At 41.4% G+C, this 27,940-nt stretch overlaps 1 protein-coding gene across 2 annotated transcripts; it reads left to right on the forward strand.

The window, feature by feature from the left end:
- Positions 1–33: 33 nt before the first annotated feature.
- On the forward strand, positions 34–27,681 carry LIMA1 (LIM domain and actin binding 1). 2 transcript variants are annotated; one of them, XM_075737900.1, is made up of 11 exons: positions 34–141; positions 3,767–3,902; positions 6,562–6,607; positions 8,667–9,125; positions 14,542–14,650; positions 16,088–16,236; positions 18,566–18,673; positions 21,010–21,067; positions 21,801–21,916; positions 24,897–25,030; positions 25,480–27,681. In XM_075737900.1, the coding sequence occupies exons 2-11, from the start codon at positions 3,784–3,786 to the stop codon at positions 26,480–26,482; spliced, it is 2,301 nt and encodes a 766-aa protein (XP_075594015.1). In that variant the 5' UTR covers positions 34–141; positions 3,767–3,783; the 3' UTR covers positions 26,483–27,681. The 2 variants fall into 2 exon arrangements, with proteins under 2 accessions (XP_075594015.1, XP_075594016.1); XM_075737901.1 differs by lacking the exon at positions 18,566–18,673.
- The last annotated feature ends 259 nt before the right edge of the window (positions 27,682–27,940 follow it).

Below are 27,940 nucleotides of genomic sequence, written 5' to 3' on the forward strand. Positions count from 1 at the left end.
AGGGGGCGGGGCCCGATGCAGCGGGGCGGGGGCGGGGGCGGGGCCAGCGCGGCTGCCCGGTGCCGCTGGCGGCGCGGAGGTGCAGTCGCCGCCTCAGCTGCGACAGGTGTGCGCGCGGGGCCCGCCTCCCGACCGCCGCAGGTGCGTGGGGGGGGGCAGGGCTGGGGGGGGGGGCGCGCTCCCGCCAGCGGCCCTGTCAGCGGGGGGCCGGGACGGAGGGGGCTCTGCCAGCGGGGGGGCCGGGGCCGGGACCGGGACCGGGACCGCCCTGGGGCTGCCCACAGCGGGACCCGCTCCGGGGGCTCCCGCCGGGCGCTGGGCCGCGGCAGCCCGGCGGTGGGGCACGGGCCGTGCGGGGCTGCGGCGGCGCCTGGAGCCCGTTACTCGCCCCCGAGGCAGGCTCGGAGGCGGGCACGAGCGCGCCCCTGCGGGCTTCCCTTCCCGAGCCCGGTGCCCGGTGCCCGGCGGCGCCCGCGGGCAGCAGCGGGGCTCCATGGGCTCACCCGGGCTGGGGCCGAGCGGGCTGGCTTGTGCACCGGGACCGCGGGAGCTCCGCTCAGCCCGACGCCTCCCGTGGCGGGGGGGAGCGGTGCCCGCTCAGGCCTGGGGGCACACGAGGAGCCGTGTCCCGCCGCGCCGCAGCTCGGAGGAGGTTCTGGTCGGGAAAAGGTGGTTCGGAGGGCGGGCGGGCAGTTGCAGAGGTGCGGGATGGGGGATGGCGGCCCGCCTCCGCTCTCCCCTTCTTGCCGCTGGCGATTCCGCGTCCTGCTCCGGTGCCCGGGCTGCTCTCGGTTCGGCAGATGTCCCGTTCCGCCACCTCTCATAAATCAACCGGTTCCATTCCGGGGCGGGTGTTAATAAAAAGTTTTTCTCTCAGGACCTGTCAGATACATGGATTTTTATTCTACTGTTAAACTCCTAGGTGAAGTTATCGGAGGTAGATTTGGTGCGTTACAGTGGCTAAATCACAGTCCTTCCCTTCCTCCACACCTTGCCCGACTCTAGCTTCCCCGTCCCCTCTGGACTCTGTGCTGTCTTCAACATAACCTGTCTCTCTTGCGGTATGCAGAACACTCACGATCTTGTTTAAATCTTAGTACATAGGATAAAGGACTGTTTCCTGAAATGACTTGGAATAAATTATTCAGAAGGAGCAGCAAAAAACGTACAGAGATGTTTGAACATGGTGAAACTATAAACGTATGGGAAAGCGCTAAGAATGTGGAATGGCGTTAAAAATGTGGGAGCGCAAATTTCAGGGCATCTTGGTGTTCTGGTTTATGTCTTTTGTAGCAACTGAGATTCCAAATATGCTTCTTAACTTCCCATTTGAATATCCGAGCAGTAGCTACTGCCTTTGTAGAGATGTTTTTGCCAAGCCGGGCCTGATTGTACCTGTGGCTTTAATGGAGAAAACGGTCGGGAAACTGAACAAGAACACACCAGGGGAGAGAAAGCATCCACAAACAGTGACCGCTACAAGCTGCAGTGGCATGCTTGGCCATCAAAACTGGGCTTATTTTCTGCACAATTAAACTAGGTTTTGTTTTCTCAGTGTTTTACTGAAACTGTCCTTCCGTGTAAGGTGCGTGTCAATGAGCAACCTGTTATCTCTGTCAAGGGAGGCTTCCAGTGAATGTCCCGCTGCTGTTTCCTGGGCAAAACTGACTCTTTTGGGAAATTTAACCTGCAAAGTGGGGCTTCAGGTGATCTCCTTTTGGCTCAAGATTAATCATAAACCAAAGTTTAAACTGTAGCATTACATGGCTGAATCAGAATTCTTTTTCGATGTGGACTTGTATTTTTCAGGAGTAACTTCTATCTATGTATTCTGTGGCTTTATTAAATGTATATGCTAAATGTTAGCTACTGGGCACCAGCACTGGGACTGTAGTGACAGAAATGTGTATTTATTTGCATGTGCAATATGCTTTTTAAAAAGGGAGAAAATTGAGCACTCCTCATATTCTAATTAGATCCTTTTTTCTTTGTGGATGATCATTTGTGCAGTTGGCAAAGGTTAGTAACTATTTTAAGCCAGCCAAATGGAGAGCATCCTTCTTTTGGTCCAGTCTGGGCAAAAGTTGGCAGCTTAACAGAAGAGGGTAACTTGGTGATGCAAAATGTTTTCAAGAAAGCATGAATTTCAGAAAGTAACTCTTCAGTCTGAGTTTCTCTCGCCAGTTGGAAGGGCGACGGATGGATTTCAGAGACTGCATTGAGTGGGAGATGCGAGTCTGAAGCTGCAGTGAGCTGCACCTGGAAATGTAATGTTGATAAGTAGCTTCAATGTGTTTCAACATCACAAGAAAAATAGCATAACTGTTCTTGTTTGCCACGATAGTTCTACCCATACCTCTAAAAGCGCCATCTAAATCACTATCTTGAAAAAACATGTACTGGCATGGTGTGTCATTCTCTCCATTACATCAGGTGAATTAAGGAATGTTAGAGAAAGTCCCATTCTTCCTGACTGTAGCCACCAAGACGGCAACGTGTTCATCTGCTGCCTGTTTTATCTCTACGCAGCAGCAGGGTGCAGCACTGGAGAGGTGCCTCTGGTTCCAGCACCAGCTGGGCGCTCCACAGACCCAGAGCTCCCCTTTTGGCACTGGACATCGCTGAGACTCCACTTGCTGCAGCCGAATTCTTTTGGACCAAGGCGTTACAGAATCCCAAGTCATTTTGAGCAGTTGCATTATGTGCCTATGATGATTTCAGAAACGTGGTCTTCCCTATGTTTGATTGCCTGCTTATATCAAGTTGTCTTAAGGTGCTTCCATTTACAGTGTGACTAGTGGTCAAGCAGACCTGTACGCAGATTTCTAGAGTTCTGTGGCCTGATGGTGCAAATCAGTTAAAGAAACTGATGGAAAATATGAGAAAGAGGTCAGCCTGACTGATGTTAGCATTGTAGGATCAGTCAGTGCACTTGCCACAGGCATTGTGTGACATGAGACCAGGGATAAAAGAAAAGAGGAAAAAAGGAAAGGCGTTGCCCTACAAGCTTTATTTTTGTCTTATCAGAGAACTCTTTAAATTAATCTCCCCTCCTTTCCTCCTCCACAAAAGAAAGCTAAGTATGTAAAAAAAAAATCTGATAGAGTCTTGTTGGCTTCTGTGGTGAAAAGCTGTACAAAACCTTCCCGTTTACAGCAGGACAGAGGAGTTAAAATTATTCCTTTAGGTAACTGATAGCTATTGCAACATGAGGTTTACAGCTGCCTTTGTGAACACAAGACTTGCTTCAGCTCACAGGGGAAACGTCTGCTGTGTTAAGAATGAACGCCACAAGAGTGAATGAAAAATGTTTGCATAGGAATTACATCCTCTTAGGTTTCATAACTCAAGCCTTCTTACATAAATGCCAGCACATTTGGTTTAGAAACCAGAACAAGAGAGGGCATAGCAGGGCTTCCTGGAGCCCCTGTGTGTATAGGAAATACAGAGCTTCACCTTAGCATCTTCTTCAGTCGCAGCTTGCTGCTTCCTCCTGTCCTGGCCTTGGCTTCTCTCTCACCCCTTTCATTGTAGCTAGTGTTTTTATCAAGGGTACCATCTCAATGGCATCTGCAGAGGAAATTATCATTTTAATCCGATGCCTTTTTTAAGCCAGTTGATGGACAAGATCCTGAATGACCAGGACTTAGTGGCACTAGTACGCAGGAAGCACCTGAGTGGTGACTTAGTATCGAATCGTTTTGTGCCACTACTTTTCTGCTGACATAATTCATATTGACTGACACCGTACTTTATTCCTGAACAGGTATTTGTGGTGATAAAATGGAGCCTTCCCCATTTAATAGAAGACAATGGACTTCACAGTCTTTGAAAATCACTGCGAAAGAGCTTTCTCTAGTCAACAAGAATAAGTCATCAGCTCTTGCAGAGAGGTTCTCCAAGTAAGTGCTGTGAGGCTGCTGAACACAAGCTGTGCGTGTAGGTCGGCAGCTGGTACCATGAACAATGACTACTTCACTGACAGTTGCTTTACTTCTTAAAAATTATATAGCTCTGTAGGTTTATGTTCCTGGTTTAATATGTGCTGGGCAAAAGTTTTCCTAGTTGCTGGCATTATATTGTTTCAGCAGTCAGAATTATAATATCTTCTTTCTGCTGTCAGAAAATAAAGTAGAACATTATCTGTCAAACTACAAATTGCAATTTGTTTTCAGGGGCAGAGAATTGGAATGTAGGCAGCTATTGCCATTAGGGTTTTACTTAATCAGAAACGATCTTTCACTGCTTAAGCATGAATTACATAGGTTTCTCTGTTAACGTGGCATTTCCTGCCTGGTGCTATCAAAAGTAGCAGTAATGCTTTATCAGCTAATTGGAGACCAGTTAGAAACAGTAGTTCTGTGGACTGCAGGTGATGTAACCCTCTAGGTAAGAGTTCTGTCAGAGAATGTCACAGTAGTTACGTTCTTTACAGATGTCTCCTTCCAGATGTCTCACAAAACTTCTGTAGAAAAGGAATATCACCCTTCCCTTTTCTCTGAGAGACGGAGGATGGGTTTCAGTCAAGTCATAACTTAATATTTTATACACTGAGAAAGCTGAGTGGTGGTAGCCTATACATGTTTTCTGGAAAAGCTTTTGTTTCCTTGAAGAAATATATAGTTTACAGCTTGGCTTGTCAATGGGATTTGGGCAACCAAATCTCCTAGGTTATTGCATTAATAGCATAGCAAGGTTTTGGAGTATTTAAATCTTGAGTGTGGGAGAAACTTTATGGAGTCTACAGGGGAAGGATAATTGCAATCTGGACTTTACACAAATATAGCTCTTTAAGTTACTCTTTAAGTACTCTGTCCTAGGGAGAAGCTGCTCACTTTGACCACTCTTATTAAGGTAATTTATTCACTCATTGAAGCTTGATTACAGAACCTGGTCATCTTGCTAAATGTCAATAATCCTTTGAAAAGGGCTTACTGGAAGTAATCCAAACTGCTATTCCTTAATCAAGTAGGGTCCCTCTACATAAGCAGTGTCAGTTCCTTGGGAAAACAGGGTCCTACTTACTGGCTTTGCCAACACTGATGCTCAGAGCGAGGAGAGTAATTTTTCTAAATTGCTATTACCTAAATATTTGTATGTGAAAAAAAAAATTAATTCCACGTGCTGTTTAGATTATCAGTTTTGTCAGGCCAGAGACATGCAAATTTGCAACAGCAGAGACTTAAACAGCACGCTGTGGTGAGCTAACTTACAGAGCGAGTGGTGTCTGGGACACTTCAATCCTTGTTTGTTTTCCACTGTGGTGCTTCACTTTCATCCCCATGTCTGTCACTGTTGTTTCTTCCAGTATTGATCTCTCCTCCTCCATGAACTTACTTTCTCAGCATGTCTCGTTCAAATTTTGGAACCTTTATAGTACAGAGACATAGGTTAATATGTTTGCATTGATTAAAGAGGGCCAGCTACACTTCTTTAGCAGCTTTCGGTCTGTACAGTAAATGCAGCTTGTAAAGCAGAAATAAGTAAGGGTACAATTTGTCTACTCTCTAGTGTAACAAGAGGAGAAATCTACATAGGAGCACACCATGCGCAGCAGGAAAAAAAATCAATTGTTATAAAGAAAAAATGTGTGATAGAGTAGGTATTTGTGCATAAGAGTTTTTTTTTTTCTTTGAAGGAACTGAGCCCGTGTTACACATTAGTTATTGGTTTGATACCAGCAATTATTTAAAATCTGAAGTGGATGACTATTATATTAATGTCTCATGTACTGCCTGTAACATACGCACAGTTGCCTCAGAAGTAGAATTCCACATACAGGAAAGACAGAAACATCATTTGCCCAAGCAGACGTTGGGTGACATTTCTTCTCTTTGAAAGGCACAGCTCTACTCACACATGCCCAAATTTATCACATCTAATTTGTGCGTTTCAAAACCAAAGTGCAATCACCTTGTACAGTGTAGTAATCAGCGCGGTCTGTGTGGAGGTACTTACACCCAGTGGAGTGGTGTGCAGATTGCTGGGAGTTTTCTATAGCTTCTTAAAGGACTTTGATTCATGATCCAGGGTGGCTTATCTTCAGAAGGCTGTGATTACTGTTTCCACTGCTGGGATGTTCAGCTGCTCATGAAGCAACTGCTGAATTGGTGCAGTTTACAACCCAGCATAGTAAAATAAACTGGCACTTATGTAGATTTTCTGCGTATGCCAAGCTGTAATTTGTTACAGTTCAGCAGCTGCTGTATAAATAGCTGAGTTATTCCTGCAAGGGGGCACAGCAGACAGCTGGGTGGCGGAAACAATACAGCTATTCCAAGGTAAACTGTCTATATCTGAGAATCAGAGTGCTTAGCTAATGAAAAATATTAATGTGTGCTATTATTGTAAACAGAATGACTTTAAATGTTTCTATCACTTTGCATTGTTCTGGTATTATTTTCTACTATTTTTCCAGCCTCAGGTTTTATTTGATAGGGAAGTGCACAGAATCCTTGGTGGGGGAAAAAAAACATCTCAGCTGTCTTCAAGCGCATTCAGTATTCTGTTTAAAAACTGTTTGTGGTTTTTATTCCCCACTCTCTTTCCTCTTTCTCAAAGGTATCAGAAAGCAGCTGAAGAAGCCACTGCTGAGAAAAAAAGAAGTGTAAGTATTTGTTTCCTAGGCAATAAGCAACAGCTTGCAATCAGAACGGATCACCTATATGCAATGTTTCTGTGACGGTTGATTTTTTTGGAATATCAAAGTTGCTGCCATGTCTCCTTCATAAAACTAGGCTTAGACGTGGTGTTTGCTTTTGACTCATTCCTCCTACCCTTTCCCAGTGTGAGTGAAAGGAAAGAAAATCAAGTGCCTTGCCCAAAGCTATATGTTGAATCACCAATTCGCTCCTAAGCAGAAGGCAAAATGAGTTAACCACAACACATGAATATCCACCTCTTTGTTCTTAGCTGTAGGCAGTTGTGCGTTACCTCTTCCTTTCTTAACTAAATCTAAAAGTCTGTTTAAAAGAAGCTGCCAGCCTCTCTGAAATCTAACGTGTCTATCTTTGATAGCTGGAGAATCCATTAAGGGGAACTCCTCTGAAGTGGCTCACAGGGTTCAAAATGCCCCTGGATGAGGGAGAGCCATCCCTTTTGGCTCGGTTACAGCCTCGCGTTCCCTCCCGTAAACTGCATTGCACTTACTGTTCTGGGGTCAGGGGACCTGGCTGAGATACAGGCGCTAAGATTGCAGGTCTTTGTATAAGCACGTCCTCAGTTTAATTTTTACTTAAAAAGACCAGCAATGTTTTCAGGATATGTAGGTAAGTCTTTGTTAGACCATGCTGCCTTGATGTCTTTAATGCTTGGGGAGTCATTCTTTTTCTGCTTGGGATATAGGTGTGATAAAATAAGCTTTCTAAAAATTACTCTCCAGTCTTAAATTTTCTTCATAGCTTAATGTGATCAGGGAACAAGCAAGTCCCAAGCAAGAGCAACTAGTGTTACGAAGTATGCCAGGACTCCATAGGCATCACGTCCAGAGGTGTTCCTGTGGAAACCTGCTGCGCAATTTTCAGTACTTCTGTTGCATTACAACATTTGCCTTATAACTTTAGTATTTTCTTTTAAACACAGTCAACAAGCAAGCTGATCTTTTTTGAAGTCTAGGTGGATTCAAGTTAATTTGCAAAGCAGTGTTCAAAATGTGACCAGAAGAGTAATAGGGTGAGAGACTTAAATCCTAATATAGCTGTTAATCCTGTTTAATTCCTGTAAGCCTTGCAGACCTGTTCCACTTGCAATGAGTTTGATACATAGTGGTCTCCATAAGGGAGAGACAGCAAAAATGCGATGGTGGCAGGTATTAGATTTGAATGAATTAAACATGCGCTGGTCTGTTACTCTGGGGAGAGGTAACTACTTTGTAAGCAAAACTAGCCTGAAACAGGCTTGAATATGAGGGGTACTGCTGCTCCGTGTATTGCCATCTAACTCACGGTGGTAAGGCAGCGCTTGTGACTTGTGTGCGTGTTTCCTGCTGAAGGCTTTCAATGTGTTGAGTGAAATAAAAGAAAAATTCCAACGAATGATCTGATATTCATAAATGGGAGCAAAAAGACATTTGTCGTCAGTGCTAAGCTTGAGCCTTACACTGCATGGTATAAAATGCTGAAGACAGACCTCTTGTAACTAAAACACTACTGTTAACTCATAGTAGAAATACATAACTCCAGAAAAGTAGTGGTTTCTGAAAGCTAATCTGTAGCTTTTTGGAAGGCCTACTAATTGTCTTCTGAACCAGCTGGAAGACATTGCAGCATTTGGCACACCACCCATCTCATATGGCTGCTTTTGCCATTGTTTGCTTGTTCGAGGGCTAGAGACCCTTGTTGTGTGGATTTTGGTCCCCTTTCCTTCACGTGTGGATTCAAGCCTTTTGTGTGTCATTTAACTCATTAGGGCCTGACTCCCTTTTGCCTTATAAGGCCATCCTGTTTGCTCACTTCCTGCTTTAGCTCCTGACTTTTCTCTTCTCCCCCCTCCTTCCTTTCCTATCCTGGATGCTTTCTCCATGTGGCACAGTTCTAACTGTTCGCAGCTGTCTGAAAAAGTAGAGAGCTGAGATCAGTACCGAGCCTTTAACTTCCTTTCGCATAGAAAGGAAGTGCTTTAATGCTTCATCAGGCATATAACTGGAATTAACTTCTTGTTCTTTGTAGAACACAGAAAATCTTCCCCCTCATTTTAAAAGGGGGAATCTGAGCGTGCTAAAGAAAAAGTGGGAGAATCCAGCGCTGGGAACGGAGCCTCGGAAGGAAACGCTGCAAAGCAGCTGTGCGGAGGTGAGGCACAAGGTCGCCAGCCCCGGGCTTGGAGCCGGGAGCAGCCCCGCTTCTTCCCCAGACGAGGAGCAAACCCCGGGGGCTGGTGCTCCATCTGATCCCCAGGCCCCGTCCAGCACCCCTGGCCAGCTGCAGTGTCCTGGTGGTGACAGCAGAAAGTTTAAAAGCCACTCACCGGAGAGTGGTAAAATGGAAAACTGTCTGAGAGAGTCCAGAGAAGCGGAAAAGCCTGAAGCCAGCGAAAACGCGGAGTCTTCGGGGAAGATTGAGAAATACAGCGTTCCGCTGAACAAACTCAAGATGATGTTTGAAAAGGGTGAAGCAACTCAGGCCAAGGTAAGGATCTGTCCCTTCAAATCTTAAGAGAAACTAAAACTCTGCTGCCTCTTGGGCATCAGGAAAAGTCCGTGGAGGGAGTGGCTCCGAACTATTGACTCTGCAAATAATTGTATTCATTGTTTTAGGTGAAACATAACATAGCTGGTGTTAATAACTTATTTGAGCTATAGAAATACGTGCAGAGTGCTTGGAGTTGTGGCTTTTTGTGATTGCTCATTGGAGATGTAAAATTAATTTGCTTGTGAAAGGGGTACAATTTAAGGGAAAAATAAGTATGGAATTTATTAAGTTTTTTTTTTTTTTTAAAGTAAGTTGGGATTGTTTGTATCTTGCCTGAAGATTAAGATGAGTTATGTAAACATGAATTGTGTAAAAAATATGTATTTTTTTATATATATATAAATGAAAAAGTAACTGTTTGAAGTGAGCTCAACAATCTCGGGCGGTTGCAGTTGAGATGGAAGTACTGCCAGAGTTAAGAGGGGGTTTTTATATACGTATCTGTATGTGAGCCACACATAGATAGATACAAGTACTGTGAAATACTCCCATTTTTTTCTTTGCTGTTCTCTCATCTTTGTATCTTTACAAATGTTTCTTATCGAAAAAAAAATCCTCCCAGGGAAACATAAGCAGAGATAGCCAGACAAGCTTCTGCCTTCACTAGTTTTGACTTGCAAATGCACAGGGCTTGCATTTTCCTACAACTGCTCATGAAATCTGATCCTGCGTGTGGACTGCAGACTGTGTGTCCCCAGGGAGAATTGCTTAACTAGAAAATGAGTTGCATATGCTAGTGACTTGCAACATAGTCCTGAGGCCTTGATGCTGGTGGATTTTCCAGTTTTCTCATAGTTTCCTATACTCCTGGCTTTGTTTTACTGCGGGTGGTTTTCTTGCAGTATTGAGTAAAACAAACAAATTTTGTACAAAAGTTGTTTAAATATGTAACAATTAAAGGCTTCAGAGGAGCACTTCTGTGTGAAAGTGAGTTTTAGGTCTGCATATAGTAATTTCACAGCTTAGATTTTTGTAGCCTTTGTCATTCTGTAAGAGCTGCCCACACTATCACGTCCATTGAGAGGGCGGGCGGTTGAGGGTGATCTCCTGATAGCGCTTCTCTGAACTCTTGCTGGGGGATTAATCAGTTGGGATTCCACAGGAAAGTACCGTTTTGCAGATGGGCTTCAAGTAACTTCATCTTAGCCTGGGGAATAAATTGTTTTGGAGCTGACTGAATCTGGAACTGATATTTCTGTCAAGCTTACTAATTCAAATAGTGTTGAAAATGGACTGAACAGAGTAAATTCCATACAGTAGGTATGAAACTATTCAGGTTAGGGTCAAATTATGTTCCTATTCCAAGTTCATCTGGTTACTTTTTAGTTTTAGAAGGGAAAAGGCAGGAAGTGCTCTAAAGTTTAAGGGGGGGGGGAGGATGTGTCTTTGTAATTAGAAAGCACTATTGTAAGATTTCTGGTTCTGGGAATTTATCTGAGGACTGGAGGATGATGTCATGCAGTCCCGTACAATGAAGATAGTTAGGCGCTATGGGGGGACAGATCTTTTTCACTAAGGTAGGAAGCAACTACAGCAGTGCTGTAAGCTTGGCTGACTGTGAGCTCTGCAGTTGCCTCTTCCGTTTATGCTTTTCCCAAACTCTGTCCATTGATAAACCCCTGGTTTAAGTGCAAGCAAGGCTTCAGCGGAGAGATAGCAATTTTCCTTAGTATTTACTTCAGTCTTGAGGTATAAGCACTGTCAGAGCTTTGCCAACACAAAACATCTCTATCAACTAAGTAGCAACATGGCTGTAACTTCATGGCAGTAGAGGTAAAATGACTCGCCTGGTTGTTGGGCAAGTCTGTGGCAAGAATCCAGATTAGAGCCTGGATTTCCTGACTCAGTCACCCACTCTAAACAAACCTATTCTCATTTTCAGGGTTATAAGCAAAATCTCCTAGTTTATTCATTTATTCATTCAGCTCTTGCTCTGTCTTCTGCAATTTAAATGCAAGGCAGATTTTTTTTTTTTATTGCATCTTCATGGAAAAAAATGCTCTAACCGTGTTAGAGGCAGGCATGTCGGTCTAGATTGGTTCAGCACTAAGCAAAGACTGAATATCAGGTCTTTTATCAATTTCAAAGAATTCTTTCTGTAAGTGATAGTAAAAGTGTACACAAGGAAGATCAGAAGAAAAGAAAGAGCAAGCAGATCTGCAATGCTGCTTAAAAAGTTGTCTCCAAGTTGGTTTGTGTTTTTCCTTTAAGGCAAAAACGTACTGTCTTGTGCAGCCAACCTTATGTGCAGGGTCACGTTTGACACAGTTAGTTTATAATGAAAGAGGTGTAACTTTTATTTGGTCTTTTGCCCAATAACTCTTTATGCCCCAGGTGAAATGATGTTAACTCTGTTTGTGGTACCTCTGCACTCACCTCTTTTGTCTTAGAACCTCGGGGCTTTCCAGACATGAGGAATATTTTGTCTCATTTTGCAAGTAGCAGAAGCTGTGGCATGGGAATTCTGGCCCAGCTAGGACTGTGAAGGGAATGGAGTGGCATGTGCATAAGGTTGGGAGTTGGGGATTCCTTCGTAATTCCATGAGCTGTAATCGCCCTAATTACATGTGGTTGGTCAGTCTATTGATTGTAATGGGGAAAGTCCCTCATCTTCCCTTTGTTAAACTTTTTTTTTCCCTATTACTCTGTTCTTTTCTCTCACAATATAAAACTGTTGATATAAAATCTACACAACGCATTGGTTTTATATTTGTAGGTGTTAGTACAAGACTTGTACAGAAATATCTCTGAACTCTAAAGCTTTTGTATTTTGGTGGTTTGGATTTTTACTCACAAGACCTAGGCTAATTGTGTTACACAACTTATCTACAGAAAAGTTCTTCAGGTGAAATTGCAATACCTGTAGATATCTGAGGTGGCAAAGAGGACAGGAGGAGAGGAGCTGGCAGGACTGGAGGTGATTCAGTTGACAGTTGGAGTACTTGTTAACTCTGTTTTAGCTGGTCATGAGATGGCTGCCTCTGTTAATTGAACTTTTCCTGCTGCGGTGGATTCCACAGCAAGGTGGCACAACGTGGGGGGCAGGGGGAAGCTCTTTGCTCTTAAGTCAGAACTCACCAGCCTTCATGAAGGTCTCAGAGTCCAAGCAGAAGAGTCTGCTTCTGATGAATATTGAATCCTTCGCTGCTGATAAAAATATGGATTTTGGTTGTTTGGAAGAAAACCTTGATTTTGTGCATGTGTCTAGATGAGGTGCTGGACTCTGATGCAGAATTCCTGTTGGTCGTAGCTGTCTGAACACTTGTCATAATTGTTTGACATGCTGGCCCTTTGCCAACTCTTATTTAGAGGTTTAATTTGTTTAATAATTAATTTCAGCGATAATTGAGAATTCTTTGCCTTCTCAATATAAGGGCAATTCAGCATGATGTTACTGGAGTAAGGCTACAGTAAAAATAAATTGAAATAAGATTCTGAAACAAAGGAGAATGAGAAGAGGCGACCCGAACAAGTTTCCAATCTTGATTTCTAACTGTCGTTTTCTCCTGAAAAGTGCTGATGGTTTCTTTCAGTGATATTGGAATCCCAGATACTGGATCTAAATTACTTAAGACCTTTGTTCCCTAGTAGTGAAAACTTCCTTATGTACTTTGCTGCCAGTTAAACTTCCCATGCATCTGTATTGCAAACTTGTTTTTTCATTTGTAGCTTTGTCACTCCTGCTGTGTGTAAGAAAATGTGTGTGGTGCCATATTATTCCCACCACCACCAAAAAAAACCCCCAAAACAAAAAACAACAACCAAAACCCCCCCACCCCCCCAAAAAAAAACCCCATCAAAGCCAGGGCAGCATTAAAATGGTCACGAGTTTCAAGTGTGCTAATAACATGTTTTCTCTTTTGCGTCCTCAAAGGATCTTGTCTTCAAGTGTATTCTGCCTATAATGATCTTCTTTGTATGCTACTCAAAAGCCAGACCCTTTGAATGACAAATTTGTAAGTTGTAAGAACTTCAGACTTGTGGGCTCAAGGTGACTTTAAAGTGGGCATGGGCTGAGTAAGAATCATCTAAGGATAGTTTGCACAGAATGAGGAATCTGCAAGTCCTTACAAGCGTGCAGACACTCCCAAACTGAACCTATCAACGTACTCAATGGAAGGAAAAGGCTTGTCATAGTTAAGCTCTTTTCCAGTAAGAAAAGTTACCAAAGTCTTAAACCACAGAAATAGAAAATATTTCCCATACTAATGGAAAAAAAGGTTTTCCAGCTGCATTTTCCTTTCCTGGTAAAGTTGCTGGTTTGTATGCCAAAGCAGCCTGATTTTTCACAGTGATTATCTTACAGTGCAGTTCCGTTAAAATAAAACTTTGGAATTTCCTTCAGTTTGGTGACCAGCAAATAAGAAACTTCTTGGAAATTGGGGGGGGGGGGGGGGAATGTGTGGTTGGAGCATCTTGCCAAACCTGCCTTTTTCCCTACATTAGCCCCAATCTTAATTTCTAACTGGCTCTGTGATTTAACTCTTCCAAGGGAGGGAACAAAGATCTATCACCTTCTAGTATTTTATAGGTTGACTTTCAGCTGTGAAAACATCCTATCTTGATGAAGTGAAATAAAACTCTACACTTCATGAGCTTTTATCAAAGCTGCTGAAACTTCTTTCCACAATTTCTTTTACTGAGCATTAGATTTTGGGGAGTTGGTCTCAACAAATGAGTATCAAATCTGATTGAGCCAGCCAGAGCATCTGTGTGGTAGTGCTACAAACACCCTGTCCAGCACTGCAGCCTTGCTGATAGCGATTATCCTGGATATCTGAGAATATTTATCTCTAGCATTCTCCTGCTTAAGCTTCAGCCTTATCAGACTTAATTGGGGAACTATTTGGTACCAAATGCGTGAGATATACAAATCAAAACCAGTAACTTTAGATAACTTACTACAACAGTATTTATTATTCTTTCTGTTGCTGAAAATCAATGCAAATTTTTGATAGCTCACTCCTTTCATCCTTTTTCTTATTTTAAACCTTCATAAAATGACCTCGAACATTAGCTTCAAGAGAAATTGTATGAAATGCAAAAATCTAGACTGAAGTTTTGTATTTGCAGTGGTAAATGCTTAAAAATCTGATCTTTGTTGTTCTCTGACTTTTCAACAAAGTAACTCGTCAAAAGGCATCTACTGACCTCTTCAAGAAAGTGCTTTCCAGGTGACGGAGGGTCAGGTATTCTGTGATCAAACTTTATATTGGTTAAATAAGATGTCACCTGCTAGACTTGTTTATTCCAGTAAAGCAGATTTGCTAGTGACACCTGTGCATCTTAAAGGATTATACGCAACAATCCTTGTTTGTCCAGGCAGCTGATAGGTGGGTTTTGTCTCTATCAGGTCCCTAGAGACCAGAGGAAGACAGCAGTCGGTAGGAGGATTTCTGACAACAGCCTCTCTTCTGAGGACTTTGATGTTGGCCAAGGAGAGAAGAGCCATAGTACATCAGGTCAGTAAACATCATGGGTTGTGTTTTGGTTTGTTTGTTTAGTTTATAAAATTAAAACTACTTTATACAATACAAGGGAAATACCTTTTGCCTTTCAGAAATGGAAGGAAGTGCAGCCATCTTGCATCTGTAAAGTCCATGTGAGCATCGCATTTAATGAATTAAGTCTTGGTGTGAATTTTAAACCATTATACCCTTAAGTACGGGAAACCGAGGCACAGGAGATAACTAGCCAAGTTAAGGAATGGAACCCATTTTTTCCCCTGTGTCTTAAGCCTAGGACAATCCTAGAACTACTTTTCGTAGTCAAGCTAATTTAGAAACTAGTGAACAGACAGACAAGACAATATGACTTTGTCCTTCTTGTTTTAATTCTCAGCCCTGCTACCTTGTCCAGGCATGGGGAACAACGGCCTTATGACTTGAGCAAAATTATGTATTTTTCATATGTTTGGAGACTCTTTTCTAACAAAGCATTTACAGTCTTTTGTGGTTTTAGCCTATGGCTACTATTATATCTGACTACTTAGTGATGCATGTTGTGTCCTTATTTGAGCAATACTGGAGAGAATGGAAGAACTACTGACATTTGTTTATTGTCCCCAAGAGGGACCTTAATGATTCATACAACTTTTTAGGCATTCAAGGCCACTAGCTAGTGAAAGATCATTTTTTACCGTTCTTTATTGAACAATTAAGTTATTACTGAAGACCTGACCATTATACAAGGAAGTCAGATAGCAGAGCAGTCACAGGAGCTGGCATTTTAAGCCTATTTGGCTAACGTCTGACAGCAAAAAAGAAAGATGGATGGCAAGTAATGGGGCATAGTTCTGAGACTCAGAAGATCTGCACCTATGCAAAGACTTTAGCTACCAAAGGTTTCTTTCCCCTTGAGATAAAAACAGATGCTTCAAGGGATCCTGTGAGACTAAGCTGAATTATTTCATACTGTGCTTGTTCTCAAGATCCTCATCTGTAACATGTCATGTGATAAATTATTTTCCTGGAGAAGGTGGAAGTGGCAGGTGAGACTTCCTTCCTCACTTCTCATGTTTTCCCCAAAAGGCTTTGACAACTATTCCACTACAGGAATGATGTGTATTTCCATTTAGCCACTGTAGCAGCTGCTTTCATTTGGCAATAACAGCAAAACAATCTTCAATGTTAAAACTGTTTGCTCTCATTACTTCTGAGACCACTGGCTGGACTCTGCATCTGGTGAATATGCTACTTCTGAAACTAGCTGGATTAATTACGAGACTTGGAACATAAACCTTTGACTGAAGCATTTCTGTGCTCTTCAGATCTGGAATTTCTGTGGTCTTGGGAGTGGTGAAGGGATGGGATTTGTAAATCTTTCTGTAGACAGGTCTACTGGTGTTCCTGAAGGTTTACCCTTTATTCATGTAATTCTTTTTCTGGGGTATCTTGTAGATACTAGTCCAGCACTCAGCCCAGATAAGGCAGAGACCAAGAAAAGCCTGGAGATGCCTCGCTTAACAGAGACTTCAATAAAGGATAGGCTGGCAAAGTATCAGGCAGCGGTGTCCAAGCAGGGCAGTTCCACCGGCCTCATTACTACGGTAAGTTTGTTCTTTGGCTTGTGTAGAAGTGATTTTTTTTTTTTGTCTCCAACCTGAGACTGGAAAGAAGATCTTATGGAAACCAGGCTTTTCGAAGATAATCCCATCTTCTTTTGAAAAGAATTTTGTACCCATAGGAGTCTTTCTACTGAAGAGCTGCCTCTGCATACTGCAGGAAGAAATAAGTATTTGCATCTTCCTGGAATAATCTTGCAAGTTTTCCAAGGAATTAATTGCTGGCACCCTGACTGAGGTCCTTCTGAAACATAGCTGACATGTTTTCTTTCTGCATGTCTGTAGTTCTCTGCATGTTTGTGTTTTGGGGTTTTTTTAAAAAACCAAACTCAATTCTGTATCGTACATTAGCTATAAGCTAGGGGAAACTGAGGCACAGTAAGATGGAGTGACTGTCAGTGGCGTACAGTGCGTAGAACCTGGATCTCTTGGCCTGCAGCTTTGGGACCTCCAGTCAGTTTTCCTCCCTTTTGTTTTTCACATCCCTTCAAGTCTTCTCACCCATTATCTGAATCCAATTAGACTCTTGCCAATTTTGCAGATATTTGATCAGGGAATGAGCAGTTAATGAATTCATGGTAAAGTATTGCAGCTGAAGAGATTGCAAGAATCTAAGTTTTTGTTAAAAAGTGCTTAAGTACATTTGCTGGAACTGTCTGATACTTCTGCTTAATGATGGGAACTTTTATTGCCTAAGTATTTCTTTTATTAGCCAGAGTAATAAATTTTAAGAGGATAGACTGTTTTAAGTTAGGAAATTTGCACTGGAAATAAAAGCCAAAAATGATTCTAAGCTTTGGAAGAGTGCATGCTTCCTGACTATCTTTGTAGAGAAGCAAAACTCTCTACCCAGCTGAAATGATTTCTGAATTTCATATACAGTATGGGTCTAATTCTCCAGCCCTTGGGAGGAAAGTTGAGTAAACTTCACTGCATGAATGGAAAGTAATTGCAGCCAGTGCACCAAATCTGATTAACTGCTAATTGCTGATTTCTGCATCCTGTTTCTTGCCTGGATTCAGTTTGCTAGATTGCCTCTTCCAGTTTGTGGTTCTGAGTGGTAGCTGATCCGCTAAGTTATGTCTAATGGCAAGAGATTTACCATAGGTGCCTCTTGAGACTCCTGTTTGCAAATCCCCAGCGCTATCAGTTTGAGTGCCAGGGCAGCCTGATGCTCTTAGGAGGTCCCATTTGGCAGAATCTCTTTTGATTTTGGCCTGGCACATGGACAAGGGCAGCACATAAGCAAACAACGGTTTCTGAGGCCAGTGTTTGCAGTACTTCTGTGTTCCAATAGCAGCCATAACTCCTGGATGTTCTCCTTCCCTGCTGACAAAGCAACTAGGGCTCTTTTGATATGGTAGTGTGGTATTTGTTCTTCCTTTCTCTTAAAATGTGTCACACCTGTGCTACAAAGGAAAGCCATAATCTCTCTGGGGAGCAACTATTTTGAGGGTGTTGTGGTGTAATTAGGACTGGATTAAAACCGATAGACACTTTTACAGTTGGTTAGAGAAGCAAGCATTTCTATAGCATTGCAAGTGATGCAGGAAGGGGAGGGAGAGAGAGTGGACAGCATATTTAGGGATTTATACGTTACAATTCTAACATTCAATTACACACCTATTAGACATGGTTGGTTTTGTGCAGACTTGTTTACAAAATCCAGTAAGATGCTGGTGTTGGCATTTGGCTGTTTCTCTTTCATGTTACAGAGAAGATACCTTGTGAAAGGCACGAGTCTTTCTCCAATTATCTTGTATCCTGTGGCAATGAAAGAAACACGAGGTTTCACTGGATTTATTTTTTTTTTTAAGTCTGAAAGATTCTTTTGTGAAAATCTTAAGTCAGTTTGTCTAGAACGAAAACCTCAGTAAATAACAGAATTAGGCTTTTGAGTAGTATTGAAGCGAGGGTAGGATTTGATTTTATGTCATTGTATTTTTCAGTTACACAGTGCTTTAGATTGCACTTGTAATTTGAAATGAAAAGTTAACATTTATTGAAAAAGATTATGTGGATTGAGCAGGGGAAATGAGAGTTGATTTTAAAGAGAAATCTGGAAATAGAGAAAAGGAGCTGTTTAGAAAAATGCTGACACTACCTCCATAGAGTATAGTAAAATTCTACAGCCCCATCTTTTTTCTTCATTAGGATGTATCACTTACCAAGTTTGTATAGATTTTTAGGCCCCTTCCTTTAATCATCACTGTATATACTAGGAAAACAGTTTAAAAAAACTTAAGAAAAATAGAAAGCAAGTGCTTTCCTAGGGGAAAAGAACCTGTCAACTTTCAAGTGCTTTATTCTATAGAATGAGATTCAAGCCAGTGAAAGTGAACTCAAGAATTACAAATCTGAGCAGAAGGAGAATATGCCACCAAGTCTTGAGGACTCCATTTCCTATCAGGATGGGGAGAAGGTAAGATGCTCATACTGGTGAGGATCAAGGTCTTCACTTTAAGTGGAACTAGTTGTAGAAGCACAGCTGATATACTTGTTCCACATGCAATCTAGAAATTGAATATGAGCAGCTGATACAGATTGTTGACATGCTGCAGAATTCCTGATTATTTTTTTTTTAGACTGTATCTGAATTAGAAGCTAGCAAGTCTCTGTGGAAGACTTTTAAGCAGTTGTAGAGAGCATCTAAAGACAAGTTTTAAGTTTTCTTGGACAGTTCCACTGTATTCTCAGTAATGACATGCCTATAGTGTGGCAGGATCCTTCAGTATCATATTTAGGTATTTTCTGATGGCTTCAGTTGCTGACTAAGGCTGAAACCTCTGATGGTTTCATGGGAGTTTTTTGTTCTGGTTTGGTGGGATTTTTTGTTTTGTTGTTCATTTTTTGTTTTGGGGTTTGTTTTTTTTTTTATTCTGCCAGTAATTTTTGATGAAGCCACCTAAACTTTTTTGTGTCATGTTCCCTAACTGTAAAAAGATGATTCACAGCTAGGTATTTGGGGTTTTTTGGTTTTTTTTTTAAATAAAACAAAAAAGAAACCACACCAGAAAAAAAAAACTCATGAGAAGCCTTGTATGATGCAAGTAAAAGGAATTTGTCACTGTTTCTTCTGCATTTAGTGGCTAAATTTTGGTTAAAGTAACTGCGAATGCCAGTTTGGGTTTGTTCCTGGTTTTGAACTTCAACTGTAAATTGAGACTCAATTACTCTGTGAATTAGAGATAATAAAGCATGCTCAAGCATTTGTATACTAAACTGGGGACAGCAGATGGGATAAAAGTAGTGGAATAATAAATGGGGTACTGTGTATTCCAGCCATTCGGAACACGTGGCAGCCTAATGCCAGGAGGGCTTTTAGAGCTTTCCAGCCTTCCTTGGGCAAGGGGCCAAATTGTTGCTTTCAGCTGTTGTTCACTGACAGCTGAGCAGCTTCATGTTCAACTGGTGGAGGCTGCTTTTTGCTAAAAGGTGAGTTAATTAAAAGAACACCTGTTAAATCAGAATACATCCCTGTTGTTGAATGGAAGATTTGAATAAGATTTCGTGTATTCAGCTGTAATTGTGAAGTTACTTGTTGAGGTGTCCAGGTGCAATAAAGAACCTGAATAGAACATTGTTTGAGAGCCAGGATTGTCCTTTTGAAATTACATGATGAACTTTGGAAATAAGCCTAAATAAAACTACTAGTAGTAAATGTCAGAAACAGGAATTGTCTGGCAAAAAAAGGAAACAAAAGAAACTTGCTAACCTTCTCTGTCATTTTTCACACTGAATCCGTGAAAGATTTAGTAGCCAGACCTGTGTGACTCTCACTGCCACAGAATATGTTGATGCATTTCCCACTATGCTAGTGTTATAGTTATTTTTTCAGTAGACCAGAGTATGTTAATATATGTAACTTGCTTCCTCATTACCTCATTAATTTGCAAACTTCAGTTGCTTGCATGGGCCTTTCAATCATTAAAGTGAATGAGAGATGATTTGTAGTTAATCTTGTTACAGTACTTTAGTTTCTCAGTGTAGCTACTTACAACTATTTGACTTAATAGCAATAGTGCCAAGTTTAATGTAGAAATGTACATCAAGAGCTTTATCTGTAACAAGTTTAGTATCTAAAACTGGTTTATACCCAACTGTTCTAAAAAGTTGTTTTGTTTTTTTTAAATATGATCTGTTTCTGAGGGAGGATGGACAGGATAGGTCCAGGCATGTTTGTCCCAACCTGGGAACAGCAGACTTCTAGTTCTACAAAAGCATTTTTTAAAAATTCATCTGTTATTTTTTCCTTTTTTTTTTCCTCTTTTCCCCAAAAGCACTGTCTTTTCTAAATGTTTAAATGTCAAAGATATGTCAAATGTTGGAGGGAGTGATGAGATTTCCAGTAAATGTGTACTGCTTGGTGTTGGGATTTCTAAGTAAGAAAACCTGGGAGGTACACCAATGAAATCACAAGGATTTCTGAAGACTAATAGATAAAGGTGTACAAGCTGCAGATGTTTGGGAAAACAAAAACATGATGTTTCTGTGTGTGAACACTATGGCATACGATCCGAATATTGCAAGAGCTGTATGAGGATGTCTACCTTGCAGGAAGGACCGACACTCTTGGCAGTCAGCTGGACTCCACCTTGTGCCTAATAAAACACCACGTAGCTTCATGTGCAGCTCAGCGTGGCCAGTCTCTTCCCGTTTAAGTGCTTACAGTGTCACACTGCCTGTTGTGTTACTCAGGCCGTGATTATTCAAACTTCAGAAGGTCAAAGGTGTTCATTGTCTCATGTTCTCTTGCAGGTTTCTGTAGGTGAGAACAGCTTGTCATTCCACTCTGGTCTTCTAGAGGACGGCAATGGTAAGCGCTCATTCTCCTCCCTCAACATGAGTAAAGCACGTGGCTGACGAAAAGCACTGACTCTGCCAGTGTTGTGGAAGATGCTTAAGATCAGTCCTGTCAAATGATGAATTTGACCCAAGAAAAACCTGTCTTGTACTAAAAATCCGTCCTGTGGCTAACTCAGACTTTCTAATAGTTTCTTTCAGGTTTATAAGTTCATTTGGCATTGTAATTCTAAGACATCTGTAACTCTTGTTTGCTCTGATTGGACACATTTAAGTGTAGCTTCCTCACCATTTGGACTTAAGCTAAACTAATAGTTCTGACAACTACTGCATCAGTCAATAGGCCGAAGTACTTATTAATGCAGGAGAATTACCAAGTGTCTTTGGTGTTGTCCAGAGATAGATGAGTTCCTATTCAGTAAAGTACATAAGCACATACTCATGTTGCCTTAGCTTTACACCTAAATTCAAGCCCACACATGAGCACTTTGCAGAAATGAAGAACAGTTCCTGGAAGTTAGATGTTGGATCCCCTGTGTCCTTTAAATATCAACTTAACTTTCACTGTAAATCAGAAAAGTAGAATGATCATGTTTAAATATCTAGATCTAAAGGTTTAATAGTAGATGTTCAAGAAAAAAATGTGTTAGCCCTTAGCTGGTAGGATTGTTGTTCGGTCTTACGAGCATAAGCTTTCCATGGTTTTAAAGTCATTGTAATTGCCTTTTCCTCCTCTGCTCCCTTAGTTGGACAAAACCTGGAGAGTGAGACAGAAGTTCAGAAACCTGTCAGCACAAAGCAGCAAAACTTTGGTTCTAAACCAGCTGGCCAGACAGATGCATCTCCGCCAAAAGCAGTGAAGGTAAAGCAGCTGTTTATTTGCAAACATTGGTGACAGTTATAACCAACTAACTTCTCTACTGAATGTTGAAAAGCCTTAACGCAACCAATGTGGTGAGAAAGTGTCTGGTAGTAACTGTATCGATATCTGGTCTGTCTTCATCAGACTACGTTCACGAGGGAACTTTAATTCAGAATGGAAAAGCATCTCAAAACTGTCAGTTTTCTTCAAAGACTAAGTTTGAGTTGCCTGCTGGAGTTGCCCCGCTGCTGTTACAACAGCATGCCCCTGCGACAGAGGTGGTTTCTCTTCAGTGTGGGAAAAGGGGTTTGAGCGGGGGATCGTATTGTATCAGGGCTTGTCTATGCCTCTTGTAAAGTCAGTGCTCCTAGAGACTGGCGCTGAGGTCCTGATACGGCTCTTCAGAGCCTTTAGTAGGCTGGGACTTGGCTTTCCACTCTCCTCTTCCGGCTGTTCCCAAAGTAACTGCAATTGGTAGCAACTTTCTAGTAAGGACGCTGTGGTGACTGACTCCACAAAGATTCAGTTTGACATTCTCAATAGCAAGTCCTTAATGTTGTGTTTTCTTTAGTGGGAGCTATAAAGGATAAAGCCGATGGAGAACTTCTTGGATAGGAATGTATTTGCTAATCTTATTAGACACACAAACAGCAGTGCTGAATATTTTGATCACACTGTACTTTCTTGTCACGTGTGCTGTCTGGAGTTAGGATGCCTAGTCCCTGGGCTGCCACAGACTTCCTGGCTCACTCCTGAGGAAACAACTGTGCTTTTGTTGTTTTCCCCATCTCTGAGAGGAACAGCACTGACCTCACGAAAACCAGTGAGATGTGGCTTCCTAGTGTTCTGGAGTATAAAAGCCAGTATGCGAAAGTAGAGCTGCCTATAACATTTTTGTAATCTCAGTCTGTTACAGCATACAAGATACCCACAAGCTGTGTGTCTGGGTCCTCTGTGCCATCTCTTTATGTTATTAGAACCATTTTAAGTTCTCTACCTTGTTACTGCTTTAGATGCTACACTGCTGAGATAGAAACCCAGATGCTGTTTATTCATGTAAGGTTCCTATTTGTCTCTTCCAGCTTCTGTTTCCTGTTCTCGGTTCCTAACCTCTACTCCTGCCTTCTGCTTCCCTCCTAATGTGAGCTCAACTCTCAGCTTTCTCTCAAGTTTTTTTTATAATTATTGGGCGTCACCTTCCTCCTGTAGCTCCTATTTGTAGTAGGCCTGGAAAGGAATTTCTTTCTCTTCACACCCCAAAACGCCTCTCCATCAGACATAGGTCTCATTGTTACACAAGTAAGTTCCTCTTCTTAGATGGGGATGAGCATTGCAGAAGCACATGCCAGCACCCTAATGTCATCTCACAAAACTAAGCTTTCAGGGAGAGTTACTTTTTGATGGGCAAGCAAATTGTTGCTGCCTTGCTCCCTGTGGCAAGCATGGATGATTAGATTTTTGTTTGCATTGGTAAACTCTGATTTTCTGAGATTTCATTAAGCGACTTAAAATTCAGAATTCATATGCAGTTTTGGCAGCACCTAGAAATTGTGGAATTTTTTTTTTTTTAAAGGAACTCTGAACTTTTGTTGGTCAAGCTGTCATCATAATTAGAACTTTAATCTACTATAACTTGAAGCAATGCCTTAAAAATTGAAATACCTATCAAACTGGAATTAAATTGGCAGCAAACTTTATGGTTGTGACAAACTGACTTCAGCTGGCTCTGTCTTCAGCAATCTGTCCCTCACATATTGTAACTTTCATTGCCTAACCATTGTTTCTAGACTGTTATAAATAAATTGCTGTAATTATGTCTTCCTGTTACTTTCTTGTTTTTTCTTTAGCCATCATATTTTTTCTTAAAGCTTTTTAGTAAGTTTGTAGCAGGTAATTCTTTGTCAAAGGAAAGCTACAATGTCAATGTGTCTATGCAGACCCATGGTATGGAGCCCAGGCACTCTTTTACCCTGCTGCTAAAGTAGTTGTAATCAACATGCAGCCCAAGCCTGCCAGTTTTTCAACTGTAAGTTATTTAACTTTTCCTTTAAACTGTCTTCCTTATTGGCCAAGTTTAATAGATTCCAAGAAGTGAATGGCATCAAGTGACCTTTTTTCATGGACAATGTACTTGCTTCCTTGCTGCTGTCAGAAAACAAAATCTGAAATTGTTCCCATACAGCACAGCAGTGACACTTGACTCCTTAGTGTTTAAGTTTACCCTTGCACTAAACTCTCAGGAAATTCTCTTAGTGAGCACATAAACAATTTTAGCTGTTTAACCTCAAAGCCCTGCTCACTTTAAGTCTTGAGCAAGTTTGAGGGCTGCATGTCCTGAAACCTGAGAATAGTTTCTTTGCGATAGAACTAGAATTGCTTACAAATGAAGTCAGAAGTGTTTCCTGCTGCCTGTATCTGTGCTGTGAAACTATTTCAGCACTAAGCAAAAGCAGATCATTTCAAACCGTTAAGCAGTCTGATCCACTCCTTTCCCCTCCCACCTTCTACCTTTTATTTTGAGGTTACTTCAGCCTTTTTCTATGCTTTTTTTTTTTTGAGGAGTAAGTCTTGTACTAACTGTAATCTACCTGAATATTTCTTCATCGTTTTCCTATAAAGAAAAATTGAAGTTGCAGAAATAGATTAGACAGCTTTTTGGGAACTGGGTGAAAGTTATAACTAAGTTCTAGTATTTCCATTGTTCCTTCTCAAGCATTGCTCAACTTGTGATGCTTCAGCTGTGGAATTCACTGGGGCAAAATCTTGGCTCGCTGTCAAGCCACAGCAATCCTGTGGGCCTGCCATAGTCTCTTCCTCACTCGTTGTCCACCAGAACCCACTCTACCATAATTAGCATTGAGTTGCAGAAAGTGAACGCTGCAATTTTTCTGAGAACTCTGGAAGCCGTGTATGAACCCAAGCCAAGTCCTCTAGCAGTTGATTCATTTTCCAGTTCACAAGCTTTCTCTTCTTCCCATAGAAATTTCAGTTGCCAATGAAGGAAACCTGTGTTGGGTGTCAGAAGACTGTGTACCCGATGGAAAGGCTCTTTGCCAACCAGCAAGTGTTTCACATCAGCTGTTTCCGCTGTTCCTATTGTAACAGTAAACTCAGGTAAACACACTGCTCCATTTGGCTGCCATCTAGGAAGTGTAGCTTTCCTCTTCAGCACCCGAGTAAGATGCTGTTCAGGCTTAGCTGAGCCGCCATAATCCAGTGAATTGGAGAGGAGCATAGGAGTGGTAATACAATCCTAGTTCTGCCAGTGGCTTTTGCACTTGATGCAGTGTATTTTTAAACTCTTAATGTAATTTTATGTGGGGAAAAATATAATGTCCAACTTTGTTTTTTTTTTTAAAAAAAAAAAAAACCAAAACCAAAAAACCAACCACCTGACATTTGAGAAGAGAGCTAAGTAAACTCATGAAAGCTGTAAGCTTGTCTTTTCTAAACGTGTTGGAAGACAGAAATTGAATCTCTTCAGTAACATAACTAAAATATACACCCGTCTTGGTGGCTGAGACACAGAATGCTAACATTTGACTTTGTATTTTCCTGAACAGTCTTGGAACATACGCATCTCTGCGTGGGAATATTTACTGCAAGCCTCACTTCAATCAGCTCTTCAAATCTAAAGGCAATTATGATGAAGGCTTTGGACACAAACAACACAAGGAATTATGGGCAGGCAAAACTGAATGTGAAGAATCCCTGGAGAAAACTGTCCATGGTGTAAATGCAACAGAAAGTCCACAAAGCCCAGGAGTAGAGGATGCCCCAATTGCAAAAGTAGGAGTTCTGGCAGCAAGCATGGAAGCAAAAGCTTCAGCTTTGCCTGAAAGAGAAGAGAGACCAGCAGAAACAAAAAAGCTCAGGATTGCCTGGCCGCCTCCATCTGACCAAAGTATTCAAGGAAGTGCCTTAGATGAGGGCATCAAAGTATTCAAACCCAAATGGCCTCCAGAAGAAGAGATTTCCAAGCCAGATGTGCTGGAGGATGTGGATTTGGATCTCAAAAAGTTAAGAAGATCTTCCTCACTGAAGGAGCGAAGTCGTCCCTTTACAGTAGCAGCCTCGTTTAGAACAATATCTGTTAAAGGCCATAAAACAGAGAATTCATCTTCTCCTTCTAAGGCAGAGAGAGACATGTTGAAAAGAAGCGAGGAATTGGAGAGAGAGGTTGTGGTAGACAAAAAGGAAAAGGAAAAGAAGGTTGAGAACAGGAACATCCAGAGTGCTGAAGAGAAAAATGTAGAGGAAGAACAAGAATTGTCTGGTGTCAAAACAGTAGAGCATAACTTTGTAGAAAATGGCCAGTTGAATGCAGAGACAGATGAGGAAGAACATGCTATGGAAGAGCGGGAACTTCCACATGAAGAATTCCTTGAACCAAATTCTCCTAAACATTCCAGCTTGGCCAATGTCGTGACTGCTAAGGAATCATCTCCTAACCAGAATCGCAAATCCCAAGATGTTGGTTTCTGGGAGGGTGAAGATATGGAGGATCTATCTGTGGAAGAACAGATCAAAAGGAATCGTTATTATGAAGATGATGATGAAGAATAGATTGGCCTTTTACTAGAAAACTTGCTGCAAGGTGCTGGGCCTTTTTAAATCGGTGTTCTTAGCTTTAACAGACAGCTGTCCTCCGTGAAAGCGATGCTATACTGCACATCGACATTAAGGGAATCCTATGTACAAATTATCTCAACTAGAAGAGTACTCTGGAAGCCTGGAAAAAGTATATTTAGGTGCATGGAAACAAGCATTTGGCTGTGGGATAGCTTCAACAGGTGATCTTTGTCCACAGCACGAGAACAGAGCTGTTCTGTACTCCTACTGTCTTATCCTTTCTGAGCTTCAATATTATTTCACTAACAACTTATGGAATTTCACTGTACCTACGATGGTTGTGTGAAAGGCTTTCTGTAATACACTACTTTTACCACTACAAATGCTACTGCAGTGCTTAGGGACCAATTTCAAAGGGACTTTCTGGCCTGCTTTAAAAATGGTAACTTAAGGCACTTTAATACATGTAAAGGGCACAACTGGGATTATTTTTTTTTAATAATAAAAACATTCATGTTTGTGCTTAGTATCCAACAACTAAAGCATCTTAAACTGAGTGCAATGTGATTTTTCTTTCTCTAAACTGCCTATGATCAACTGAAGACTCCCACTCTACTTTCTGTGCAACTGGAATGGTGTGCCCATTGCTGGATGTATTTTAGTGCTTATTCAGAACCTGTGATGACTGACATCTCTTTGAAGATAAGTCAACACTTTGCAGTAGCCTGTAGGGCATTACTTTTGCATTTCATAGGCATTTGAAGTGTTTTTTTCAGTTTTTTTCTTTTTTGTTTTCTTGGGAGTTCATCATCATTCATTTAAAACTACAGATGATATTTTTAAGGCCTTTTGACAACTCTGAAATCCTACTTGTATTGAGCTGCCATAAATCTTTTCATTATGGCTCTGAAATTATGCTGCATTGCAAAATCTCTGGAATAAAACCATCTGAACAGTGAAACTTTCTGATTGCTAGCAATTGAAGCTTAGTACATTTTTAAACTTGACTTCATTTATTTTTCAAATAAATCTTGAACGGTGGAAGAAGGATGCCCTTTTATATTAGCTTTTATTTGTACTGTATTCTCATGAGAATTAGCTCTTAACTATACTTGAGGTGTAAAATATTCTGCTTTCTTAACAGTCCTGCTAACTATGAAACCTTCAATAAACTTCGGTCATTTACATTAAAATTGAAGTCTGAAGACTGGATTCATACTTGTGTCACAAAGAGGAGGCATTTTAAAAAGACCACGGAAAAAGATGGGTGAAATACCTGTGTTCTTACTGGAAGCTGGAGACCAGACAGTGATTTTTCTGGTGCCACTAGGTGACACTGTGTGTCCACTTTTTTCTGGTTCACTGTCAAATGAGCAGGCTGTGCTCTCCTGTGGAAGAGGGAATAGAATAGGATGAGCAAAAGAAATAAGCATGTGCAGGTGTTTTACGCTT

This window comes from Balearica regulorum, chromosome 29 (assembly GCF_011004875.1).
Source record: "Balearica regulorum gibbericeps isolate bBalReg1 chromosome 29, bBalReg1.pri, whole genome shotgun sequence".
Classification (NCBI taxonomy): domain Eukaryota; kingdom Metazoa; phylum Chordata; class Aves; order Gruiformes; family Gruidae; genus Balearica; species Balearica regulorum.

What these genes read in the sequence shown, in the direction of transcription:
- LIMA1 (XM_075737900.1), top strand. Translation starts at nt 3,784, where the DNA reads ATGGAGCCTTCCCCATTTAATAGAAGACAATGGACTTCACAGTCTTTG. An exon ending in CCACCGGCCTCATTACTACG is followed by an intron (nt 16,237 to 18,565) that starts GTAAGTTTGTTC and finishes TTTATTCTATAG; the next exon opens with AATGAGATTCAAGCCAGTGA. An exon ending in CCTATCAGGATGGGGAGAAG is followed by an intron (nt 18,674 to 21,009) that starts GTAAGATGCTCA and finishes GTTCTCTTGCAG; the next exon opens with GTTTCTGTAGGTGAGAACAG.